The sequence below is a fragment of the Pseudopodoces humilis genome, chromosome 19 (assembly GCF_049639895.1).
Source record: "Pseudopodoces humilis isolate 2021_Gansu_Grassland_sample_001 chromosome 19, ASM4963989v1, whole genome shotgun sequence".
NCBI classification, from domain to species: domain Eukaryota; kingdom Metazoa; phylum Chordata; class Aves; order Passeriformes; family Paridae; genus Pseudopodoces; species Pseudopodoces humilis.
In genome coordinates, this window is record NC_142218.1 from 9562830 (window position 1) to 9584099 (window position 21270).

At 42.7% G+C, this 21270-nt stretch overlaps 2 protein-coding genes across 3 annotated transcripts in view; one reads left to right on the forward strand and one right to left on the reverse strand.

The window, feature by feature from the left end:
- Positions 1-604: 604 nt before the first annotated feature.
- Positions 605-7947, reverse strand: GID8 (GID complex subunit 8 homolog). Of its 2 annotated transcripts, none has more exons than XM_014254079.2 (5): positions 7868-7947; positions 6570-6699; positions 5219-5415; positions 4580-4777; positions 605-4241 (listed from the first exon to the last, which is right to left on the reverse strand). In XM_014254079.2, exons 2-5 carry the CDS (start codon positions 6685-6687, stop codon positions 4068-4070), a joined length of 687 nt encoding a protein of 228 aa, XP_014109554.1. In that variant the 5' UTR covers positions 6688-6699; positions 7868-7947; the 3' UTR covers positions 605-4067. The 2 variants fall into 2 exon arrangements, with proteins under 2 accessions (XP_014109554.1, XP_005524864.1); XM_005524807.3 differs by lacking the exon at positions 7868-7947 and adding an exon at positions 7346-7486.
- A 5055-nt stretch (positions 7948-13002) lies between these two features.
- Positions 13003-21270, forward strand: part of DIDO1 (death inducer-obliterator 1) — a 48460-nt gene continuing 40192 nt past the window's right edge. Inside the window, exon 1 of the mRNA XM_014254073.2 lies at positions 13003-13113. The gene's annotated coding sequence lies outside the window, so the exon portion shown is untranslated. The remainder of the gene's footprint in view (positions 13114-21270) is intronic.

Consider the following 21270-nt stretch of genomic DNA (forward strand, 5'->3'; position numbering starts at 1 on the left):
TGTCGCAACCCTGTTGTCATCTTCATAAAGAACACGACAACATGCAGGGCCTTCTCATCTGAGGTGCTTGAAAACATCAACCTGCAGCCCACCAGTGGTTTGATCAACTTTGTGCTTAACTTAATCAGGTGAAAGCTGGAGAGGAGTAGAAGGGAATAAAAATAGTTTGTAGCACTTCAAGGTGCCCATGGAGTAGTACAAATGGTTTTGAGGGTGCTGTTCATGACCTTTGTGTTCTGTCTCTGCTCAGCTGAGCACTCCAAGCACCGAGCAGGGCTGGGGACATTCTCACACAAAAGCTACAAACCCTCCTCATCCCTTTTTGTTAAGGACAGCAGAGCAGAAACAATTCCTGACACGATGTCGCTTCTGGAGGGAAGAGAGAGCTACAGTGCAGGTCAGAACCCGTAGCCTCAAGGCAGATTTGGGGCAAAGAGGACTCCATATCCTGTTCTATTCTGGCTCTCAAGGATGCTCTCAGCCGTGGCTGACAGCAGCAGCCCCGTTTCCCGTGAAGACACAACACACAGGGATCCAACTCCATTTAATGAGCTTTGTAACCCACTTGGACACAAGGTGGTTTGAAATAAGTCCAACAACACTCAGCTAGTCAAGGATTTTTTTAAGTAATGCCTTTAAGCTTATACTCAAGCATACAAAGCATAAATTTTACAAATTAAAAACAATAAAATCATCCTGGAATAATGTAGTGGCTTTTCCTGTACTTACAAGGAGTGGAAAGGAGTCAGAATTCTTTTCAATTTATCTTTAATGTGGATGGAAGAAGCTGAAAGTGTTTCAATTAAATCATCTTAGAGAGAGGTACTTCACCTGGCTTAAAGGTGTATGCCTCTTCAAAAGTCTTGAGAGGAAATGCTTTACTCAAAACTCTACTGTTAAGTTTCTGTGCAGCAGCCTCTGCTTTTCCAGCTATATAAAATTAAAGTTCAGCAAGTATTTCTCCAAGTACCACCACAATTTTATCTTCAGGGAAGTCTGTGAACCCCCACCCTTCCAAAATCCCTCCTTGGTACAACAGAAGCAGCCACAGCTCAGCTTAGATTTGACAGGCAGAAACAAAACACGGGAACAGCACAGACAGTTACAGGGAGGTGATGGCTTTGGGAAAAGGAGGGAGATTTGTAGCCTAATCAAAACACACCTGCTATGCAGCCTTTCTGCAGAGGTATAAGACAGGATATTTTACAATCCAGCTTCTCCACATACATGGCATGAATGAAAAAGTCTTATTTGCTTTCACCAAAGGCAAGGCTGGGGGAGGATGAGTGCACCACCTCTAATGACCACACCTGTCTGCCAACGTCAGGTTTGGAACAAATCTTCTTACAAAAGTTATTTTCATATTGTTCTAAATTCAGTGGAACAAAATATGTATTTTTACACTAAAGCAAACTGATCAAAGTGGAATTTAATGGTATTTGTTAAAGTGGTTATCTAACAAAAATGGGTTAACAAAAGCCCATTCATTAGTAGTCACCAAATAAGACACTTCTCATGCATATGACAAAAATTCATTTGTGTACTGAGACATCTGTTTACTGTGTACAATATTTCCATAAATTATAATATGTTTCACAGCCCCTACCATTCAAGAATATTTCAAACAGATTATATATTATATTTGTATATGCAAACTATTTTATATACACTAATATAAAGATCCTTAGAAGTACCAATATCACTACCTTTATGCTTTCTCTAAAATGCATAGCTTTCGAGTATCTTCTTGCAGTTACCAAAAACTTTACAGATTAAAGCTGCTTATCAATGTGGCATGTTCATAAAACAAAGTGAAATAGATCTAGACTAATTTTATATTAAACCCCTTAAAAAATGTGTTTATTTTTTAATGGAAAAAAAACAAGCTAGTGGAAATTCAAGTAATCTATGCTCAATCATTGCCCAAATACTCGATGGAATTAAGGTAGCGTTCTAGGAGGACAGTGAACTTCTCACCCAGGGCCATAATACTGCATTTCTCATAGAGAAAAATGCTCATCGTGCCACAAAACCGCAACCACTTTCCACTTCACCCAGGAGAAGCTTTACAGGAGATTCAACAACACAAGTGTCAGAACACAGAGGAAAAGCTGATCAGTCCTACATGAAGAAATTAGAGCTATTCCAGTTTTGTTTCTGCAGTTTGTTATTAAACAAAGTTACATTAACCATACAGTTTCTCACAAACTAAAAGTTATACATGGTTTTCAGACATCAACCGACTTAAAAAAAAAAAAAAATTAAAAAAAACCCAAAACAACCAAACCCACAACTGTTAAAAGTTTGTTGTTAGAATAACCAGCCTGGGTGAAGGAAAGCCAGACTGCTGCTGTAGCTAGGGGGCTACTGATACCTTGCTTGTTATATATAAACTTGTAGACCTCCCTACCACAAATGCCACAAAGCGGAGAACAGAACAATCAGTAAGAAATGGGAACAAATGATTTTGTTTCATCCATCATCTCGCTTAACCTTGGTGCTCTGCATCTCTCACAGCTGCTTAACAAACAATGGCTTCCCCCCCAAAACAGCTACACAAGTAAACAGTGTTCACAGTAATGCAATCAGTAACAGGTTTTGTTAGTTCCCCTAAGCCAAGTGTATCTGCAAAGCTTTATACAGTTTAATGCATTAAGTATTCCAGTAAAATTAAGTGAAAACTAAGTTTCATTCTACAGGGTAATACCTACCATACAAGACTAGATTATGTACAGTATGGGACTGGTGTGACAACTGCCTGTGTCTCATGATGTTAAATGTTTCACTCATCAGCTTGCTCTGTGGTGGGCAAAACTTGATCTACAGACCTAAAAATCTAGAGATAGATTTGGCAAGATTAGTACTTCCTGCCACTGGGTATAAACCAGTGTGCAGCGCTGCAATCACTCGACCAGAACATCCCATACCCAGAAGATTACAATTTGTTGACTTGAAAGTCTGGACTTCACATTGAAACTATAGTTCTAACTGGAGTGAGGACAGCCAGTAAACAAATACAGATGAGGATGAACTGCATCTCTTCAGAAAGGTATGGAAGAAGTGAGAAAATGCAAATTCCTGGTTTTAGACAGCCCTGCTTTGCTTAGTTCAAGGCATAAAAACAGCCCAAGTAGCTCTAAAACTACAATTCTTATTCAGCAAGCATGAAGGCAGATCCTGCACAAGATGATGCATCAGAGGCCTCCACAAGCATCTCTCCCCACCACTTGTTTTTCTAATATGAGTCTTTCAGCTTACAGACATCCAGTGGCCCTCAAAGCTTTAGCAGCCACCTGGAATCACTGCAAATTTAACATAAAGGGGAAAAGGCCCCTGTTAAAAAAAAAAAAACCTCAAATGCCTCTGGGGCCATTTTGGTCATTTTTGAATATTAAGAGAAAACCTATTTTCATCAATACTCCTCCTGAAAAGATGGGTCACTGATCCATTATGAACATAGCTCTCACCATATAAAGCACCAAGAAGTCAGAAACAAGGAAGAAAAAAACAAAACAAAACAAAAGTCCTTAAATTATGATTTACAAGTTTGTACACTATTTCCTAAGCAAAAGTTCGACCTTACTGCAAAGTTTATAGATGAAAACTTGACCAGTTACTTTTAAGGGGAATGTATATCTGGCTATAACTTAAAGGTAGAAAATATTCACTGTTCTATATACACATTTCAAACAGGAGACAGTTAAACTGAACAGTTGCCAATATAACTCCATATTAACTCACTGGCCACTAAACTAGGCATCAGCAGCCAATTAGAAAGCTTGAGTTCTGGATTTTTAAAAATGCTATTTTTCCTGTCCTGTTTAATTGTTTTTTTTTTTTTTAAAAATGTATTATAGTGCATAGCCTAAGTCAGACTTCCAAAGAGATACAGCGCCTTTCAATGCAGTTTTTGCAGCATTTAAAAGGGACTTTTCTCCCTTCAAATTAGATGTTCATTGAAAAATCTGAATTGAGTGCTGTACTGTAGTAAAAATATTTCAGTCACAGACTGATATAAATGTATACTGTGCAGTGCTAAGATTTTTTGATGTCCATCTGCACACGTTTTACTTGGGCTCTTCAATTGTCCCCTTGCTGAGGTCTGTCATTTTGGGGTATTTCACTTTCTTCTGGTCCAGCTCATTCTGAGCCCACAGTAGTAGTTTCAGTAACTTTGCCAACTTGGGTGTTGATTCACGATTTTCATAGTCTAGAACAGCTTGATTAACCTCACTCCATACCTGGAAAAGAAAAACTGGAGTTCAATGACAGTTTTCATATAATTAACACTGCTAAAGTCATGCAGACACTGGGAATATCACACCTAGTGTGCTAATTCCTCAGGAATGGCCAGGACAAAGCTCCACAGACTACAAGCCTGGAGAATGCAAGGAAGAGAGCCAAGCAGTTGAATACATTTGGAATATATTAACACCATTTTTTTAAATTTTGCTCAACAAACACTTCTGTTCTTTTGCATATCACTATGTAAGTTTTTTCTAAGCATTTCAAAAATATTTAGATTTTATTTTCATAACATACATATAAAAGACATCAGTTCCCTTTGAGAAAGGACTACCTTCTGTCGCTGCATCATGTTCAGCAAGTCTCCAAATGGTGATTCTTCGGGATTATCAAAGGCAAGCAGAGCCAGCGTGCGCTCCATTTCTGTCAGGCATTCCCTGCTCTCCTCCCCTTGTTCTGCTAATTGGGTCTGAGCAAATTCCAGAGCTGCCTCGGTCTCACGCTGCCGAATCAGTTCAATCAAGTGCTGTTGCTACACACGAAAGACACAGCAATATTAGCCCAACAAATTAACAAATCTCCATTATTTCAAGCCTGGAAGATTCAGACACTGGTGTGTAATCTGAGACAAACACTAATCTGTAATTTGACAGTTTGAGGTCAATTTTTCTCAATGTGTGAGACAAGGAGCAGCAATTTGGCTGCAAAATCTACTGAAAAAGGGAACTTGGTGCTTTTGAGTAACAGGGTTAGAGAAGATGGATTACTAAAAGTTATTATGTTAATAACTGTATATGGTGGCTCCTGTACCATGCCACAAAATTTCCCATTGCTACAAAAAAACGCCAAGAACATCCACAATTTCATCCATGTTCAATCACAAATCTCCAACATAACCTTAATTTCTTCACTACTTTTCCCATTCTCTCAGCAAACTCTAAGACAAAGATAAAAGTTTGCCACGTGTCCTCACCTGCAAATGAAAGTAGAGATATCTGTTGGTATCCAGCAGCTCTGGATGGAGGCTGTTTATCAATGCAATGGCTTCCTGGATCTGTCCTTTCAAGATCATCTCACGGATTTTTATTCTTTCATCCAGAGTCTCTAAATCCACACTGGGTTCAATTCCAGACTCCATCCGAAATTTCTCTGCTGCTTCTTTAAAGCCCTCTGAAATAGGAATATTTTACCCATAGAATGTATTGTATGAAACACTTCAGAAGAAAACCTATCAGCTTAAATGAAAATATTTGTATGTTGCTTGTGCAATTTGGGGGTTTAAAGATTAACCCAAAATTGTGAAAAATTCTTCTCTATATACAAAGTCATTTATCCAACAGGCATCTAAGAGTAAATGCTTAATTCATTCTGAACTCATGTATGCTCACTCTCCAGGGAAGCAATTTGCGGTGCAATACCTCTTAACATGGAAGCCTCTTTTATACTTAAATAAAGCACTGTGCTTATTGCAAAATGAGATTGTGAAAGTCACATTTTCAAGTGGGTGGTTTTGCTTTGTCCTCCAGCCCCAGATCTGTTAACACAGATCCAGCAGTTTTTCTGAGATGAAAACAGACAAGAAGAAAGAAATTTGCTTTCTTGTGTAGCATTTAATGTTATAAAAGTTTTTTAAATCCCAGGTCTTGCATTCATAAGACACAAAACTGATTTACACCACCCACTAAGATGCCCTTCCTTCAACCTAGAGAATTTACCTACGCTCAGTGTAAACAGGGGTGTAGATGGATACAAACGCCTCCGCCCTAGCACAGCTTCCTGGGATGGCATGCACCTAATTACTAGCAACAATTCCCAAAGGGTTTGGGTTGTTCTAAGTATAAAGGCAGGCCCTGTGCTGAAGGGGTTAATATTCTGGTCCTAAATTATTTTGACAATCATGCCCTTTCGGAGTTTATCTTTCTGCGCAGTTAAAACTTGCTTCCTATAGTTGTTCTTGCAGCTTTCAGACTGTTATTTAACAACAGCAACTTATCTTGAGCTGTTTCAATGGCACAAAAAAGGACATCACGGAGAAGCAGGTCATGTTTACAGCACTGCAGAAAACACTTTGTTTTCTCTATCATTTAGCAGGAGAGTTCAGGCTCATAAATGTCATCTGTATTCCATGAGAACTGCTCAGTCTCTGATTCTTTGTCGGTCTGCAGCTAAGAGAACACCAGAGCAGTTGGGCTTTGCTAAGAGAAGCCAACAGCAATCACAAAATTCTCACAGCCCTTCACTCCATCCAGTTCCATATTGTACCCCAAAGAGATAGAGTATATGACACACATTAAGAGCCTCCAGGCATTACCACCCATTTTTACCTGTGACAAGGTAGTTCATGATAAGGCGGTTCATGTCTGCTCTCTGGATATGTAAGTTATTAAGCTTTTCCATCCATTCATCTTTCGTGATTTCATCAGGTTTTTCTGCATAACTCATCCTGGACTCCAACTACAAAAGAAAAGCATCTCAATATGATTAAAGAAGAAATAAGTTTAATGTGTTTAAGAATTGTGTTACTGCCATCTTTAGAGTTTTCTATGAGATCTTTTAAATTAATACTCCAAAATTGACCCTTTAATCTTCAACCAGAGTTTTGCACTTTTTTCCTCCTCATTCCTGCACTCTTCCATATATATTTGTCAGGCTTTAAAGCTTCTTTCAGAAATCTCCGAATAAAAAATTTAAATACCATCTTCTTCTACTTACTGTTAAATCCACTCCATGTAAATCTTGCATAGAATTTACACAGGACATACAGCATCACAGCGTGAAACCAGCGAATCAGAGTTTGACAGCCAGCCATGAAGACTGTGACAAACACAGCAATGCCTACGTAAACAGTCTCCGCATTAAATCTTAACCAAAACTTCGGACAGCTCCCTACATTGCACAGCTACAAAACTGTACATGGTATATTAACCTGTGTACAACTCTGGGTAAGAGTTTAAAGCTTTACATCAGCTCAGCTTTGCTGTCCCCAGAAGTTCTCCTGTCAGCGCTACTAAAACGTTATCTCCACTATTTTTCTAGACAGTATTTTTGTTCGGATTGGCAAGCAAAGCATTTTACCAAAGCCGCATTTAACGATTTCTACCTCAAACTCACGACCACGGGGGCAGCGAAAAGGGAGGGCAGGCGGCCACAACAACAGCAACAGGCACCGCCACTGTGTCAGACAAGACGAGCGGCAGCGCGACTCCTCATCGTGAGCCGCTTCCAACAGGTTCTCCCTTCTCTAACCCGCGGCCGAATCCACCCCGCACCCGGCAACTCCAACAGCGGGAGTGCGACCCGCCCGGGCCCCGATCACTCCCGGCCCCGCGTTCCGCCGCCCACAATCGCGCTGGGGGAACGGGGCTCCCGCCGCCCCGGGCCGATGCTGCGGCCCGACTCAGCTCGCTGCGGCCCCGGCTTCCCCCGCCGCCCCGGCCCGGCCCTCCGCGGGCCACAGGGGCGTTGGGCCACGGGAGCGCTGGGCCCCGCTCGCCACAGGCCCGGCGCCTTCGCGGCAGCCGCGGCGGGCGGGCGCCGGCCGGACCGGCGGGTCCGGCTCAGGGTGAAGGCCCCTCTCCCGCCTTGGCCCGAGGCCGGCGCGGCCCCCCCACCGCCATCTTACCGCGCGCGCCCAGGGCCGCTCCGACGCACGAACGCGGGGCCTCCGCCGCCTCCGCCGGGCCGCAGGCGCGCGGGTCTCGCGAGAGCGGCGCTCGCGGCCAATCAGCGCGTGGGGAGCGGGCGAGAACACGCGACCGCGGAGCGGAGCCGGGGCAGCGCTGAGGCGGCGGGGGTGGCCACGGCGGCCATGGCGGACACGGAGCCCTGAGGGACGCGTCCGCCTCCTCCTCCTACTGGTTTGCGCGTCCGCTCCCCGCTCGCCTCACGGCACGGACCACCGGCCCGGTCGCGAGCAGCGGAGGTGGAGGCTGATCCGGGCCGTGCTCGACGCGAGGGGCGCAGGAACCGCCGTGTGAGGCGGCGGCTCGTGCACGGACACAGCGGGGCCGGTGCGAGCAGCGGTTGTCAGGAGCGGCCGTGGGAGCTACGGCCCCACCACCTGCCAGGGAAACGGGCAGGCAAAGCCTGCGATATCCCTGTGCAGCCCCGGCAGTTTCCACGTGTGTTGATCGGCTGGGCTGGGTACTGTCGTGGCTGAGGATTGATGGTCTCTGTCAAAACGCCTGGTGGCTGCTGAGGCGTTGATGAACCCACTCCGGGGTTTATAGGTCACTGCAGAAAAAGCAGGAACACAATGTTGCCAAAATAGGTTCTTGCACCCGGGGAACTAGAAGCTAATCCACACATAGAGTCGAGGTATTTATTTACAGTTCTGTGCAGAAATGGGTGCTGGGTAGCAAATCCACAAAGCCGGCGCACCAACTATCAATATTTCTTACTATTTATATATTTTAGCAAATGAGTTAGTGTTCATTGGCTACAAGTTGATTAATCCGCATGCTCAGTTTGGATCCATCAGTGGTCACGATCTGCCCCTGCCCTAATTACCTTTAACCCAGTTGGAGCTGATTTCAGAACAATTGCTGAATTGGCTTTATTAGTGTCTTCCTTATCTTGGAGTTCAGCCAGATGGCCTTGTGGCCCATGAATTCTGCATTCTTTGAGTCTGCTCTTTTTACCAAACTTTGTTAACTTCTCCAAAACTTCAAAGAACATCCTCCCTTCAGAAAATTTTACATATTCAAAATTTTGCAACAAAACCTCGATTTGTGCATTTAAAATGCATTTAAGGCTTAAAATGTACACTTGTCCATGTGAAATGCTGCAAATGATACTCCTCAGGAAAATGTACTTTCATTCACATATGGGGAATATGGACACAGTTGTACATTTTTCACTCTTGATTTTGTAACTAATGAAGCCCAGGCTCAACAACTCAGTTTCATTACAACTGTGCTTACGTTGAAACAGAGGAAACCTACAATGTAATAAATAATTTATTAGAACCGAAGAATATCCCAAGTTGGAATAGATACACAAAGAACAAAGTCTTAAGTCCTGATTCTATGCAGAGTATCATGGCCAGCTGCATTTCATCAGGAACCACAGTGGTAGGAAAAGAAATAATAAGCTTCAAATTGATAGAGAGTAGGGACACCTTCCACGTGATGAGGTTGCTCCAAGCCCAGTCCAACCTGGCCTGGAACACTGCCAGGGATGGAAATCTTGATCCATCCTTTTTTTCCCCTACTAATGCACTGAGTGCAATGAAAATTCTGCATGTTTGGGGAATTGAGCAGTATCTTGAGTAATAAATGATACATATTTTATACTCTAGGAAGATCCAAAGCTATGCAACAATGCAGAGGAAAAGGTTTCCTACATAATTCTCTCTTTTCCTAGCACCAAACACTCTCTTCTTTCAAAAACCTTTGTAATTCTCCCAAAAGTTGGAAAAAACCTTTTCTTCTATTGCTCAGGGAAAACCTTACAGGATACTCCTGTGACTCCCATGTTGGATTAAAATGCATGACTACTTTGCTCTTGGGAAATTATCCCAAAATTTGGCTTCCATATGCCACAGTCCTACAAGAATCTTACTGAGATGAGGGCAGTAGTAACATGAAAAGTTGGATTTTTGGTGGGCAAGATGACAAAATTGAGATTAAAAGAAACTTATAATAACTGTAGGTGCAGTTTATAGATTTTTTTTTTACATGAATTAGAATTTTTTAAATCCTAATTTCAAAGAGGTGTTTTGATGACTAATATTTGGAGTTACATGGAGTGAATTCCAAACTAAAGTCACTAATTCCAGGAGAAGTCACAAAAATGCTTATATTGAAGGGAAGGAATTTACCTAGAATTAGAGAGTGGGGAAATTCTGCAAGTTTGCCCCAGCCGGTAAAGAAAGGGTTTACTTTATTTATATGAATGTGATTAACCCTCATTAAAGTATTTCTCTCTGTTCATCTAGTCTTTTTGGAAAATAAGCACCAGGAGCCTTGGAGAATCAAGAATCCTGAAGAGGCATTACCTTGACACCTGACATGTCTATTTTGTGATGTGCAGAGCTCTGAGGACAGAGGCCTTTTTCCACTAAAAGAAAAAAAGGTAAAGTTGGAGCACAGCTAACAGAAAGTAGTCTCTTCTGACTTAAATGTATTAATTATCTGTTAAATACAACAAAATCGACAGAGACTGAGGAGGGAAAAGGACTTGCTTGTTTGCTTTCATCTATGCTCTTTTCATGGGCTGATTCTTATCTTCAGTTTTTTCCTGGCTGCTGTAATTGGCTCACTCAGAGCAATCAGTGGCAGAGAACTGAGGGAAGGAATGAACATAAAATAAGTTGTATTTATATTTAAGGGTTGTGCATCTTCAAACAGTGGTTAAGGGGAAGGTGGGTGAGACGTGACATTGCAGATCTGGAGGCATTGTGCCACACAACAGTGATGTCTTAGTGTCTGTCACAAGGTTTTATGGGTCACACGTAACAACCCTTGTGTGAGACACTGCAAATATAAGTGAAGCAAATTTTAGAAACACAGAGTTTAAAACCACCATTAATTAGGGAAGTCCAAGGCATATATAAGATGTGTCAGCTGCAGAGGAAAGTCAGTGCACTGGCCACCCAAAAGGTTTTGGAAGGAAGTGGAAAAAAGTTTTAAGGAGAGTTAGTGCTGAGGGATTTGTAGGTATCTCAACATAAGCTTCTCTGGTGTCTTAGGAGGAAAGACAGGTAAGGTGCTTATTAGACTGTTTTAGAAGCTGATTGATGGTTATTAATCCCTGCTAAGATTTCCCAGCAGAGTTTTCATTTCAAACCAGCAACAAATTATCAGCATGTTACAGGAGAGAAGCCCTAAACTGAAACAAAACTCATAACCAAAAATGCTGCTCCTGCTTTGCTGCCAGAATGATAATAGATTCAGACCAGTAACCCGGGAGTAAATTCCCCAAATTAAAGGAAATTAGGCTGTAACAGGAAAAGAATTAGGAAGACAACGAGGCAAGGAAAGAACTAAAGTGTGCTGTTGATGAAAGTGACACATGTTTAGTCAGCAAAGGTAGATCCTCTGACTGGCTTTAACACAAAGATGTAGAGGTTTTGTGGTTGACAGTGTAGTGTGCTCAGGTGGCACTACTGGGGGTGCAGATTGAATCACCATTATGTTGAAGTGGTTTAAGCCTCTTACTAATTGTGTGTAAGAGGAATTTAATACCTGTTTCACTGTAGGATTCCTTATGGCAGGCATCTCCCGTTCACTGCTGCTGTGCAATTCCTTGTTTTGCCTGGTCCCTCTCTGTTGGTGTGTAATTCCTGGTTTTGAGCACTCCCTAGATGCTAAATTTATCCATTAAAAGCATCTTATTAGCTTTTCCCAGAGCATAAATCACAGAGCAGCTTCATCTACCAAACTCTAAGGTATTTCCCCTCCATGTAATTTCATTTATTGCAGCTCTGTAGCTGCAGAACAAAATCTGAATTCCTGTTTGCCTGTAATTGTGGTGTTTTGTACTTTTGCACAGGACTCTGTTGTGGTTTTTTTACCTCTTGGTGTTCCTGGGTGAAGTATTAAAACTGCCCAGCTGGAGAAAGAGGCTGACTATGCTAATAGCAGGTTTTCCAGCATTATCCTGAGCTTTTGCCACTAGAAGTCTCATGAATAGACTCCTAAAAGATGTAATCAAATTACTTGACAGAATCCTGTAATTCTGTAGAATTATTTCTAGGGAGGATTTTTTTTTAAAACTAATGCTTTCATTCCTTAATCTCTATATCTACCTGGAATCCACCTGAAACATGTATTATTCAACCCATGAGGAAAAACGTGCAGGATCAGGGTAATCAAAGAGCCAAGCCTCACGCCTTCAACTGTCTAAGTTATCTTCAGGTTTTCAGGTCAGGAGTCTCACTATGGTGTTGGGGGTCTTCTGTACCCCTTGGGATCCCTCAGTGACTGTCAGGTGTGGATGTTTCTGGGTGCCAGTGCCCCAAAAAGCGACAGAAGGAATTCAGCGCGTAAATGGAAGTTACTTCTCTGTAGCTATTTGTTGCAGCTTGGATCCTGCAGTGTTTTTTGAGTAGCTTATTCACTGAGGAAGGATGTTTCCTGTGGAGGTATTGGATGAGTAGATTCAGAGAACATTTCAGAGAACATTCAGAGAACATTGGTGCCAGAGGAAGGCATTACAACAGCAATTTGCCAAACAGTGTGAGTGGAACAGAAAACCCAACCAAATCCCAGTGGTATGTGCACAGGTGGGGAGCACAGCTGCTGTGAGCAGGTGGCTGTGCAGCAGCAGCTTGGCTCCTCTGCCATGTTCCTCTGCTGCCCATCCACCCTCACGAATCGTGGCCAAAGCTGCCGTTCCCGGGATCAGCTCGGGTTTGCGAGAGGTGAAACGGGAACGGGCCTAAGGGAGCCCTGAGGGGCGCGGGGAGCGAGCACAGAATGGGGGCAGGCGCCACGCCGTGTGAGGAGCGGTGGCCATGGCGCTGAGGGTCCCGTGTGAGCACCGGCAGCCCCCAAGAACGGTGGCTATGGCGCTGAGGGTCCCGTGTGAGCACCGGCAGCCCCCAAGAGCGGTGACCATGGCGCTGAGGGTCCCGTGTGAGCACCGGCAGCCCCCAAGAGCGGTGACCATGGCGCTGAGGGTCCCGTGTGGGCACCGGCAGCCCCCAAGAGCGGTGGCTATGGCGCTGAGGGCGGGACCGCCAGGTCCTCCGAGAGTCCCGCGCCAAGGGCGGCGCTCTGGCCCCGCCGCCGCCATCTCGGTGTCGATGGTGGCGGGGGCGGGGCGGCCCCGCCCAGCGCTGCCGCGGAGCGAGGAGGAAATGGCGGCGCGGCGCGGCTGAGACCCTCGGCGGCCGCGGCGAGAGCCCCCTCTTCCCTGCTCGCGGTGAGTGCGGGAGGCGGGTGGAGAAGCACCGGGTCGGGGGGAGAGTGGGAGCGGGGCCGCCGCTGCGGCAGGGAGGTCGCGGGAAAGGCGTCCTGGCTGCCTTTGGGTTCGCTATAAAATGGAGGCGGGCGGGCGGCCGGAGCGGCTCGGGAGTGGGGGGGGTGCGGGTTTGGTTCCCCGGGGAGCAGCGGGGTGCGAGTACGGCACGCTCTGGCCCGGCCCAGAGGAGGCGGCGGCCCCGTGTGAGGCTCCGGAGGAAGCCTTTGGCTCACGCTGCGGCGGGGCCGGAGCGGAACGGCCGCTCCCCGTGCGGAGCGGGCTGAAGGCGGCTCCTCCATCTTGGGGGGAAGGAGAGGCGAGGAGAGGCGGGATGTGCTCGGAGCCCGTCGCCGTCATGGCCAAGCTGACGCCGGGAAGCTGCTTCGTGACGGCACCACCGACTGCACCCACCGGGCCCCCGCCGGCGGTGGCTTGGGCGGGGGAGCGTCCTTGGGGACCCAGAAACCCAACCGAGCCCAACCGAAATCCTTCCGGGGCTTCGGCGGGTGGGACTGAAACTTACCTGCCTTGGAGAGATGTTGATTTTCTCTGGGCAGAGGAGGGGATCTCTTTATTGGTGAGTTAAACACGAGGAGTTGGACTTTATCACGTTCTGCTGACTATTTTGTAGGGAGAAAAAACCGAATATTTAGACAGTAGGAATTATTGGCCGGTTTTAAATATTTTATGAATTTCTTGGTAATTCCCTATCCCTGCCATTAATGTACTTAAATACTGTCTCTTGGAGGTGGTGATAATTTGGAGCTGTTTGTTTGGCTTGTGAAAACCATTATTTGGTGGCGACCAAATTTTGTTTCATACAGTTAAATGGTTTATACCTCCAAGTAACAGCGTATGTTTTAGTTGTGGTTATAAAAATATTAGTTATAAAAATGTCTTAATTTGTCGTTTTTAACTTAGAAAGAATGTTACAGTCTCACAATGTGTTATAAAATGCATGTGTATTATGCTCGCCCTGCAGTTTTTATCTCAAGTAATTTGAAACAGTGTAACATGCTCTTTTTCTTGCATGGGCGTTCATGGGTTTTTCTTTCAGGAACTTCTGGGAGAAAAAAACTGCTGATTCCTTTTATTTAACTCAGAAAAATGTATATAGCATTCCTGAGTTCCCTGCGTTTTTTGGTTGGTTGGTTTTTCCCTGGATAAGAGAGTTCAGATTTTTTTTCAGAAATTGCTCTTTTGAATACTTGGTAATCACAGTCGTGTTTAACTAAATTCTTTGGCAGGTGGTATTAAACTATATTTTGCCTCATTTTATGATAACTTTTTCCCCTGTTCTCTTTTTTGTTTATTTTCGTCAGTTTTCTTTTAAGGGGTAATTTGAATTATTTTAGCTTTAACTGTCTTGGAGCTGCTTCTACAAACAAAATTTGCCAGCTATTTAAGCAATCTGATTGCTGCTCAATGAAAAATGATGTGTAGTTGCTGTCCAAGTGTACCATATACTGTGTTAATTGTAGTAGATATTCTGAGTTGTGCTCCACTTTAATGTGTGCCAGCTGCTTGTTATCATTCCTTGACATTTAGAACTTTCTATAGGAATAAATATAGAAGTAAGCTCAAAATAGCTCTTCAGTTAGACTTTAAATTTTTTTCCCTTGACAGTTCCAGAAACATGTCACACATAAAGGTGTTTTAATGCACTGGGGTGAAAGACTAAAGGCTCAAGTTGGCCTTCCGGCCTCCATTGAGACTGCTTGACGCCAGTGATTAGAAAATCAGATAATTGGTGCTTTCAAGACCAGCATTTAAATAATTTTTTTACAAAGTTTTTGTGTTTTTCTGTTGGTATGCAAATGAAGGCTTTGCTGTGTTGCAAATATACATACAGTATAGAAATACCTGCAATTTTTAAAACCGTTGAAATATACAATAATAACATAAACTAATGTCTGTTCACACAGTGCTTCAGAGGGTGATTTCATATAATTAAAAGATGTATTTTGAATTAAAAAAAGCAAATAACACCAAAACCCTGAAACCCCCCAAAGCAATACAAATATAATCTAATCTAGGTTAGTAGATAAAATTGAATAAATATTTTTTCAGTGTCTAGTAGACTCCCAAAAGCCAGTGTTTGTTCTGCTTAACTGAGGTTCACTACTTGAAGATTTTATGGCAGTTGATCACGTTATTTGTTTTTCAGTTTAAGATAGTAATTGTCTTTATAGATGTAACTTAACGACTGTGGGATTTTAATTCTGTACAGCCTGAAACTTTAAGCTGGAGGTATTAGTGGGAAGAGGAAGAGCAAGGATTAAAGGGGTTGCGCTAAGAGTTATAAAACGTAACTCATAGAAGTGGGAGCAGGGCCTGGGCTGGATGAGAGCGCCATTAGATGGCTTTAGTTGACAGAACTGGTGTCTGCATCAGTTTTGTTCTCTGGTGCACTTTCTGCCTTGAGTCTCTTGTGCCACAAGTAGGGCAGTGGTAGGAGGTCTAAAGAGAGGATTTTCATACAAGTAAGATTTCCCCAGTTTATGCAAGAGCTGGTTTCTGTTGTGTGTGCAGTCAGGCCTGACTTCTCAGCTCTCAGTTAATGCTTGGAGGATTCACTGCTGGGAAGTTTTTATCTTAGGCAACTTCTGAAATAAGCAGATATTTGACAGGTGTTATTGATGGTGGTCTTGAGAGCACTGGTAGACTTTAAGGTTAAAATTCTTAAATTTCCAGTTAGGCAGCTCAAACACACGTATTAAATGAGCTTTATGCATGTTCTCCCAGTAAATGCGAATCAAAACTGGAAACTCAACTGTGTTTACTGCATCCTTAATAACATAATCAGTGTGCTGTAATTACTGTGTTTCACCAAATTTGGAAGTTCATTTCTGTTTACTTCATTTAATGAAGCTGTTTTTGATGAAATAATAAAAATGATAGCTAGTTTCAGGGGTTATATTTCACTTTTTACAAATAAAATAAGGAAAAATATAACCACATGATTTTTGTTTTTTCAACATCTGTACTGGTAGGGTCAGAATCTTAAACTTTAAGATTCTCTGATTTAGCTGTTTGATTTACAGCTGAACATTTTTAAAGGCCCTGATAAAGAGCTAATTTCCCTGGTGTCCAGGTAAAGGAATGCCAGAGGGTGTTAATTGCCTTCCTAAAGCAATGTCTCCTGGGTAGTTGCTAAAGAGATCAATTTCAGTAGCAGAAATTGAACATTAGGCAAATAAAGAGTATGTATTTGCAAAATATTTTCATTCAGGATGATGGATGGAAAGGGAATGCTAAAGGTGCCGTGTATTGACTGATACCCCGGCAGTGTTTGTAATTGATACTTCTGTTGACTAACTTTCAACCATGACTTGTAAAATTGGCTTTTGCTGGAGCCTTTAGAAGGTTTCTTGTAAAGAGATGATGGTGCTTGGGTTTTTAATCTAAGCATTTGACCATCTAAAATTGTGTTTGTTTCTTAATCTGTAGAAAAGAGGAGGGGGGAAAATAGCAGAGCTCTCTACACTGCTTTGATCCTGCTCACAGCTTTCCTTAATGGGCAAAATCTGTTTGTTACCTGATTTTTGCTCATGCTGTTCAGACCCTGAAAGCAGAAGTAAACCTGACCTAAAATGTCAGGTTTTTGGGGGCTAAATTTTCATTGTTAGGCCAAGTAGGGGAATATTTTACTCAGAGGAATGTGAGTAAAGGCTTTAGAAGGTGTTGTAGGAGTAATGAAATGCCAGATGTCAGTCTTTTACTAAGTTAGTATCTGCCTAGGCTACCCACGGAGCTGTGACTAGAAAATAAAAATGACACGTATGTAATAGTTTTCTTCCCTCTTAAAAGTAATGTTTTCGTAAGTGCAGAAAGCACTACAGTCAGTATGGAATTTGTTTCCCAAACACAGTTACAGGTTTACAGCTTGAAAGATGTGCAGTGTACATGCCCTGTGTTAAGGGATACCTAAGTTTGTCAGTAGTATTGTCACAGTTCTGTCCCCAGTTGTTGACACAGCTGTGCTGGCAAAGCCTGTCCTGCCTACCACCTACCTTAGAATGTCTTTACCAATGTAACAACTTCTTCCAAGGAATTGAATTGAACTTCAAAGTCTTTTTTTCCCCCTGAGATGAACCTCTTCCCTGGTTGGAATGGCCTGTGATAGTGCTGAGATTGTGTTCAGCTGCACTGAGAGCCCACTGCACAGGGTGGTGCTCACCTGCCCCACCCTGCAAACAGCACAAACAGGTAAAAGTACACTTTTGCAGATCTAATTACACCAATATGTGCCAGCATAGCTCTGTTGATTAGGGGCTGTAGCCCTTAACCTTCCTGACTTTCGCAATTGTGACAGGCAACATCTGTAGTACAGATAGGATCTGTTACTAAATTAAATCTTCGAGTTTGCCAGATATCTGATGGGCCTGCTGCTAAAGTGCCTTGAGTATGTCTGTGAGAAATTGCTGTTTAGCTTAATTTAACTGTGAGAACTTTAATCTGGCTCAAAGAAGCTCTTTTTGCTACTTGCCCAGAATAAAATGCCTGCAAAATGCTTGGTGCCATTCTCATTCTGTGCATGACCTATCCAGCAGTCCATCCCTTCTTCCCTTGACTGCTCGGGTCCTGTGTGCTGCAATCTGAAGTAAGAGGGTTTCAACCTGAAAGAAATGAAAATAAACTTCTGTGTGTGTGTGTGTTTTGCTTTGCATAAACCAGGGAGCTGCTCTGTGTTTCTGCTTGGTGCAGTTCTGTTGTACTGTGGAGTAGCTCGTTGTCTTTGCTCTCTAACTGCTGCTGGGCCCAGTCTGTGAGTGCTGCTAATCTGGTATTCTGCTGCTGTGCACACACATTAAATTCCTCACTTCCAGGAGGTCCCACCTGCAAGCCCTGCAGGGCTGCTGTCCTGTGCGAGCACAGGTTTCCATCCTGTGAGGCACTGGCCCTCCTATGAGGCTTATGTAAGGTAAGTGAGCAGCCTGACAGGAACCATGGAAAGCCCAATGGTGTTGCAGACACAGCAGAGGGTTTATAAGATGTGACTAAAGACATTTTAATTTGGAAAGGTTAATGTCTTTATTATTGCAAATACAGAGATCAAGTGAGTGTATCTTGTTGTTAAGGGAAGCTATTTATTCTTGTAATTAATCCATTTTATTTTAAAAAGTAAGCTGTTAAGTTGGTTTACTCTAAAGTTAAATTTAAACTCTTCACTATTTTCTGCATTTGAAAAGTATTGATCTTGTGAAATTTATCAATGTATTAAGTCCCATTTTTAATGATGGAAAAATCTAGAAGGAAATTGAAAACTTGTTTCTGCATCTTTGAAAATTTCAAAAAGTAGTTAATGTTTGTTTACATTTTAAATCTCATTAGTTGATTGGCATCAGTCAGCACTGTGTGTTGGTATGTGGTGTCATGTGAATGTGCACTTAATGAGCTCTCCTGTACCAAGGCAGGACGAGTGTTCATACCATGAACATTTGAAAGATTTTTTCAGCGCCAAACAAAAAAGGCAGAAAGTCTGCAACCCACAAGGCTACACTGAGATGTCCTGAGTGTGCTGGGTGCAGAGAGGTGGTAGCAATGGGTGCTACTGAATAATTCATGGCACCACATCATTACACCTCAGGGTCCTACAGTATCTTTGAAGGTTTCTTGATAAAACATAAGGGAGATTGAGGAAGGGGATCTCAACAGGTGTGTAGAAACCTCTGGATTAATTTTTTCCTCACCTGCTCCCTCTGGTCATCTCACTGTATTGGTGTGCTTAGGTGTCTTCTGGGAGCTTTACCTTCCTGTACCATAAACACCCTTTCTTTCCACCACCTTCACAGGGTGCAGATTCTTTGTCCTTTGGTTCAACCATTTCTATCATGGGTCAGCCTGATCTCCCAAACCAGTCAGTTCTTTCCCATTACATTTGGCAGGAACTCACTGGGGTACTCCACAGCACTGAAAAATGAGGCTTTACAAGGAGCAGAACCTCTCTGTAATGAGAAATGGGGAGGTGAGGACGGAAGCAGTGGGTCTGAGTAGACCAAGGTGTGTGAGAGTGGACTGTAGGTGTCCATGGTGCCATCCCTGACAAATCAATACCCTGCTGTGCTCTGTGCATCAGAAACTGAAGTACTGTCCTCATACTAAAAGCTACCTTAAAACTAGATCTTGGTGATATTTTGTCTTAATTTGGCTGTAAAGAATTGTTCCTACTGGCCTAGAATAATTACTGCTTCCTGCAGTGTTTAAGAAGAGGGCATGTTTTTTAAATTAGGCTGGGCTGTTCCTGAGGAGCATGGCTGTGTTATTGCTCAGTCTATATCTTGAAAATGTAAAAGGTTGTTAAATTTTTATAATGGGAATAATACATTGACTCTAGATTAGGAAGAAATGAACTGCCAGTTTTAAGTTGTTAGCATTGTGGGTAGAGGAGGTGGTGGCTTTGTAATCTTGGGGTTAATTTAGTGTGTTTTATGATAGCCATCAAAGCACTTAAGAGGTAAGTGTTACAGGTTTTGTGGTGTTACTTCTCTTTGGTTTTATGCTTTTAGTTCTAATTTATAAGCATTGAAGTACTGGTATATGATTTTTAATATGGTATTTTAAATGTAAACTTCTGGTATAAAATTTTTGTATTTACCAGGAATATCTGGACTTTTGACCTTTAGCTGCAGCTTGGCTATAGCAGTCAAGCAGTGATATAGTCATTTATTTGGAGTGCAGGGGGAGGAGTTAGGACCACAATTTTCTTGTCTTACATACTCCAGACTCAAGTTTAGGGCTGTGACTTCTCATTTTTCAGCTCTCATTGCCTCTGTCACAAGCTCCATTTCACAACTGTTTGGAAGATGTTTCCCTTCCTTCATAAGATACTTAAATTAGGGAGCAGTGGATACATTTTACATGTAAATGAAAGGCTGGCTGTCCAGTGCAATCTGATTTTCTGTTCTTTCTGTGCCAGTGGAGTATCTGTCCTTGCGTCTTTCATGGCAGAGCAGGTAGAGGGAACATCTCCAGAGCCAGGGCAGATCCTGTTCCTGTTGTTCTTGGTCACTGACTTGCACTTTTGTCCCTGGTCTCCCTGGAACTGCTTGTTTCTGTACAAAGTAGGTGATGCCCTACTGGCATCTCTAGGGCTGCTTTTGTAGTGATTGTTGATTCAAGGGATTAATTTTGCTGCTGCTTAGCAGAAAGTAAAGGTTTCCCAGCTATCATCTTTGCCAAAAAGGGATGCAGAGTAATTTTCAGTGGGATCAATCTTTTGAGTAGGAGTGCATCAACTAACCCATGCCAACATTTATTTGCATCAGAAATTAAATCCTTATATGAATTCTCATACTATTTTGTTTTACATCATATGGTTCCATTTGCTGATTAGGAATTTTTAACACTTAAGGGAGGCTACCTAGGCTGAGCCCAGTAACTCTTTTACAGGTAATAAAATGAGAAGATAGTGTAAATTGGGACTGAATTAACTGTTACATCGTTCTGGTAAGGATGTTTTCAGTCCTTTTGTAACATCCTGCAGTTTCTTTGATATTTAAGAAACCTGACTGGGATATCTTTGTTTCAGCCAAGTACTTTGCATATCAAGCTAATTCTGAAGAAAGCCATAGAAAAGTATATCTAAAAACCGGGTACAAATCATTCTAACTGAAGCTGCTATCTGTACTGGAACAGACTGGATTTGTGTTAGGATATGGACATGAAATTCATCTCTGCTGAGTGATAACTGCTTTGAAAATCTATCTGGTGTAAAATCACACTTTGAATTCCTTTGCAGGTGCAAAGAGTCTGTCTTTACTAACTCTCATGTTCAGAACCTTATACTGGCCATTGTGGTTGTTGAGATTTCCATCCTGTCCACGGGGCATGGCCATTGCATTTCCATAATGCATCTAAAACAATAACTGGAGTTTCAGTGTGAAGATTTTAAACGTCTAAAAGATGTACATGCTGTCTATCACAGGTTTAAAATAGGAGTGAATCTTCCTTCGATGGCTGTTTGTGAAGGGAGGAGTATGTGTGTTATCTTTTCAAAATCAGACATTTCTGTAGAGTTCTCAATTCAAGTAGCAGATAAGAGAATGAATAGGTGTCAGGTTTTAATCATTTGGATTAAAGTGTTTGTCCAAGGGGTGGTGTAATCCCTAATGAGGT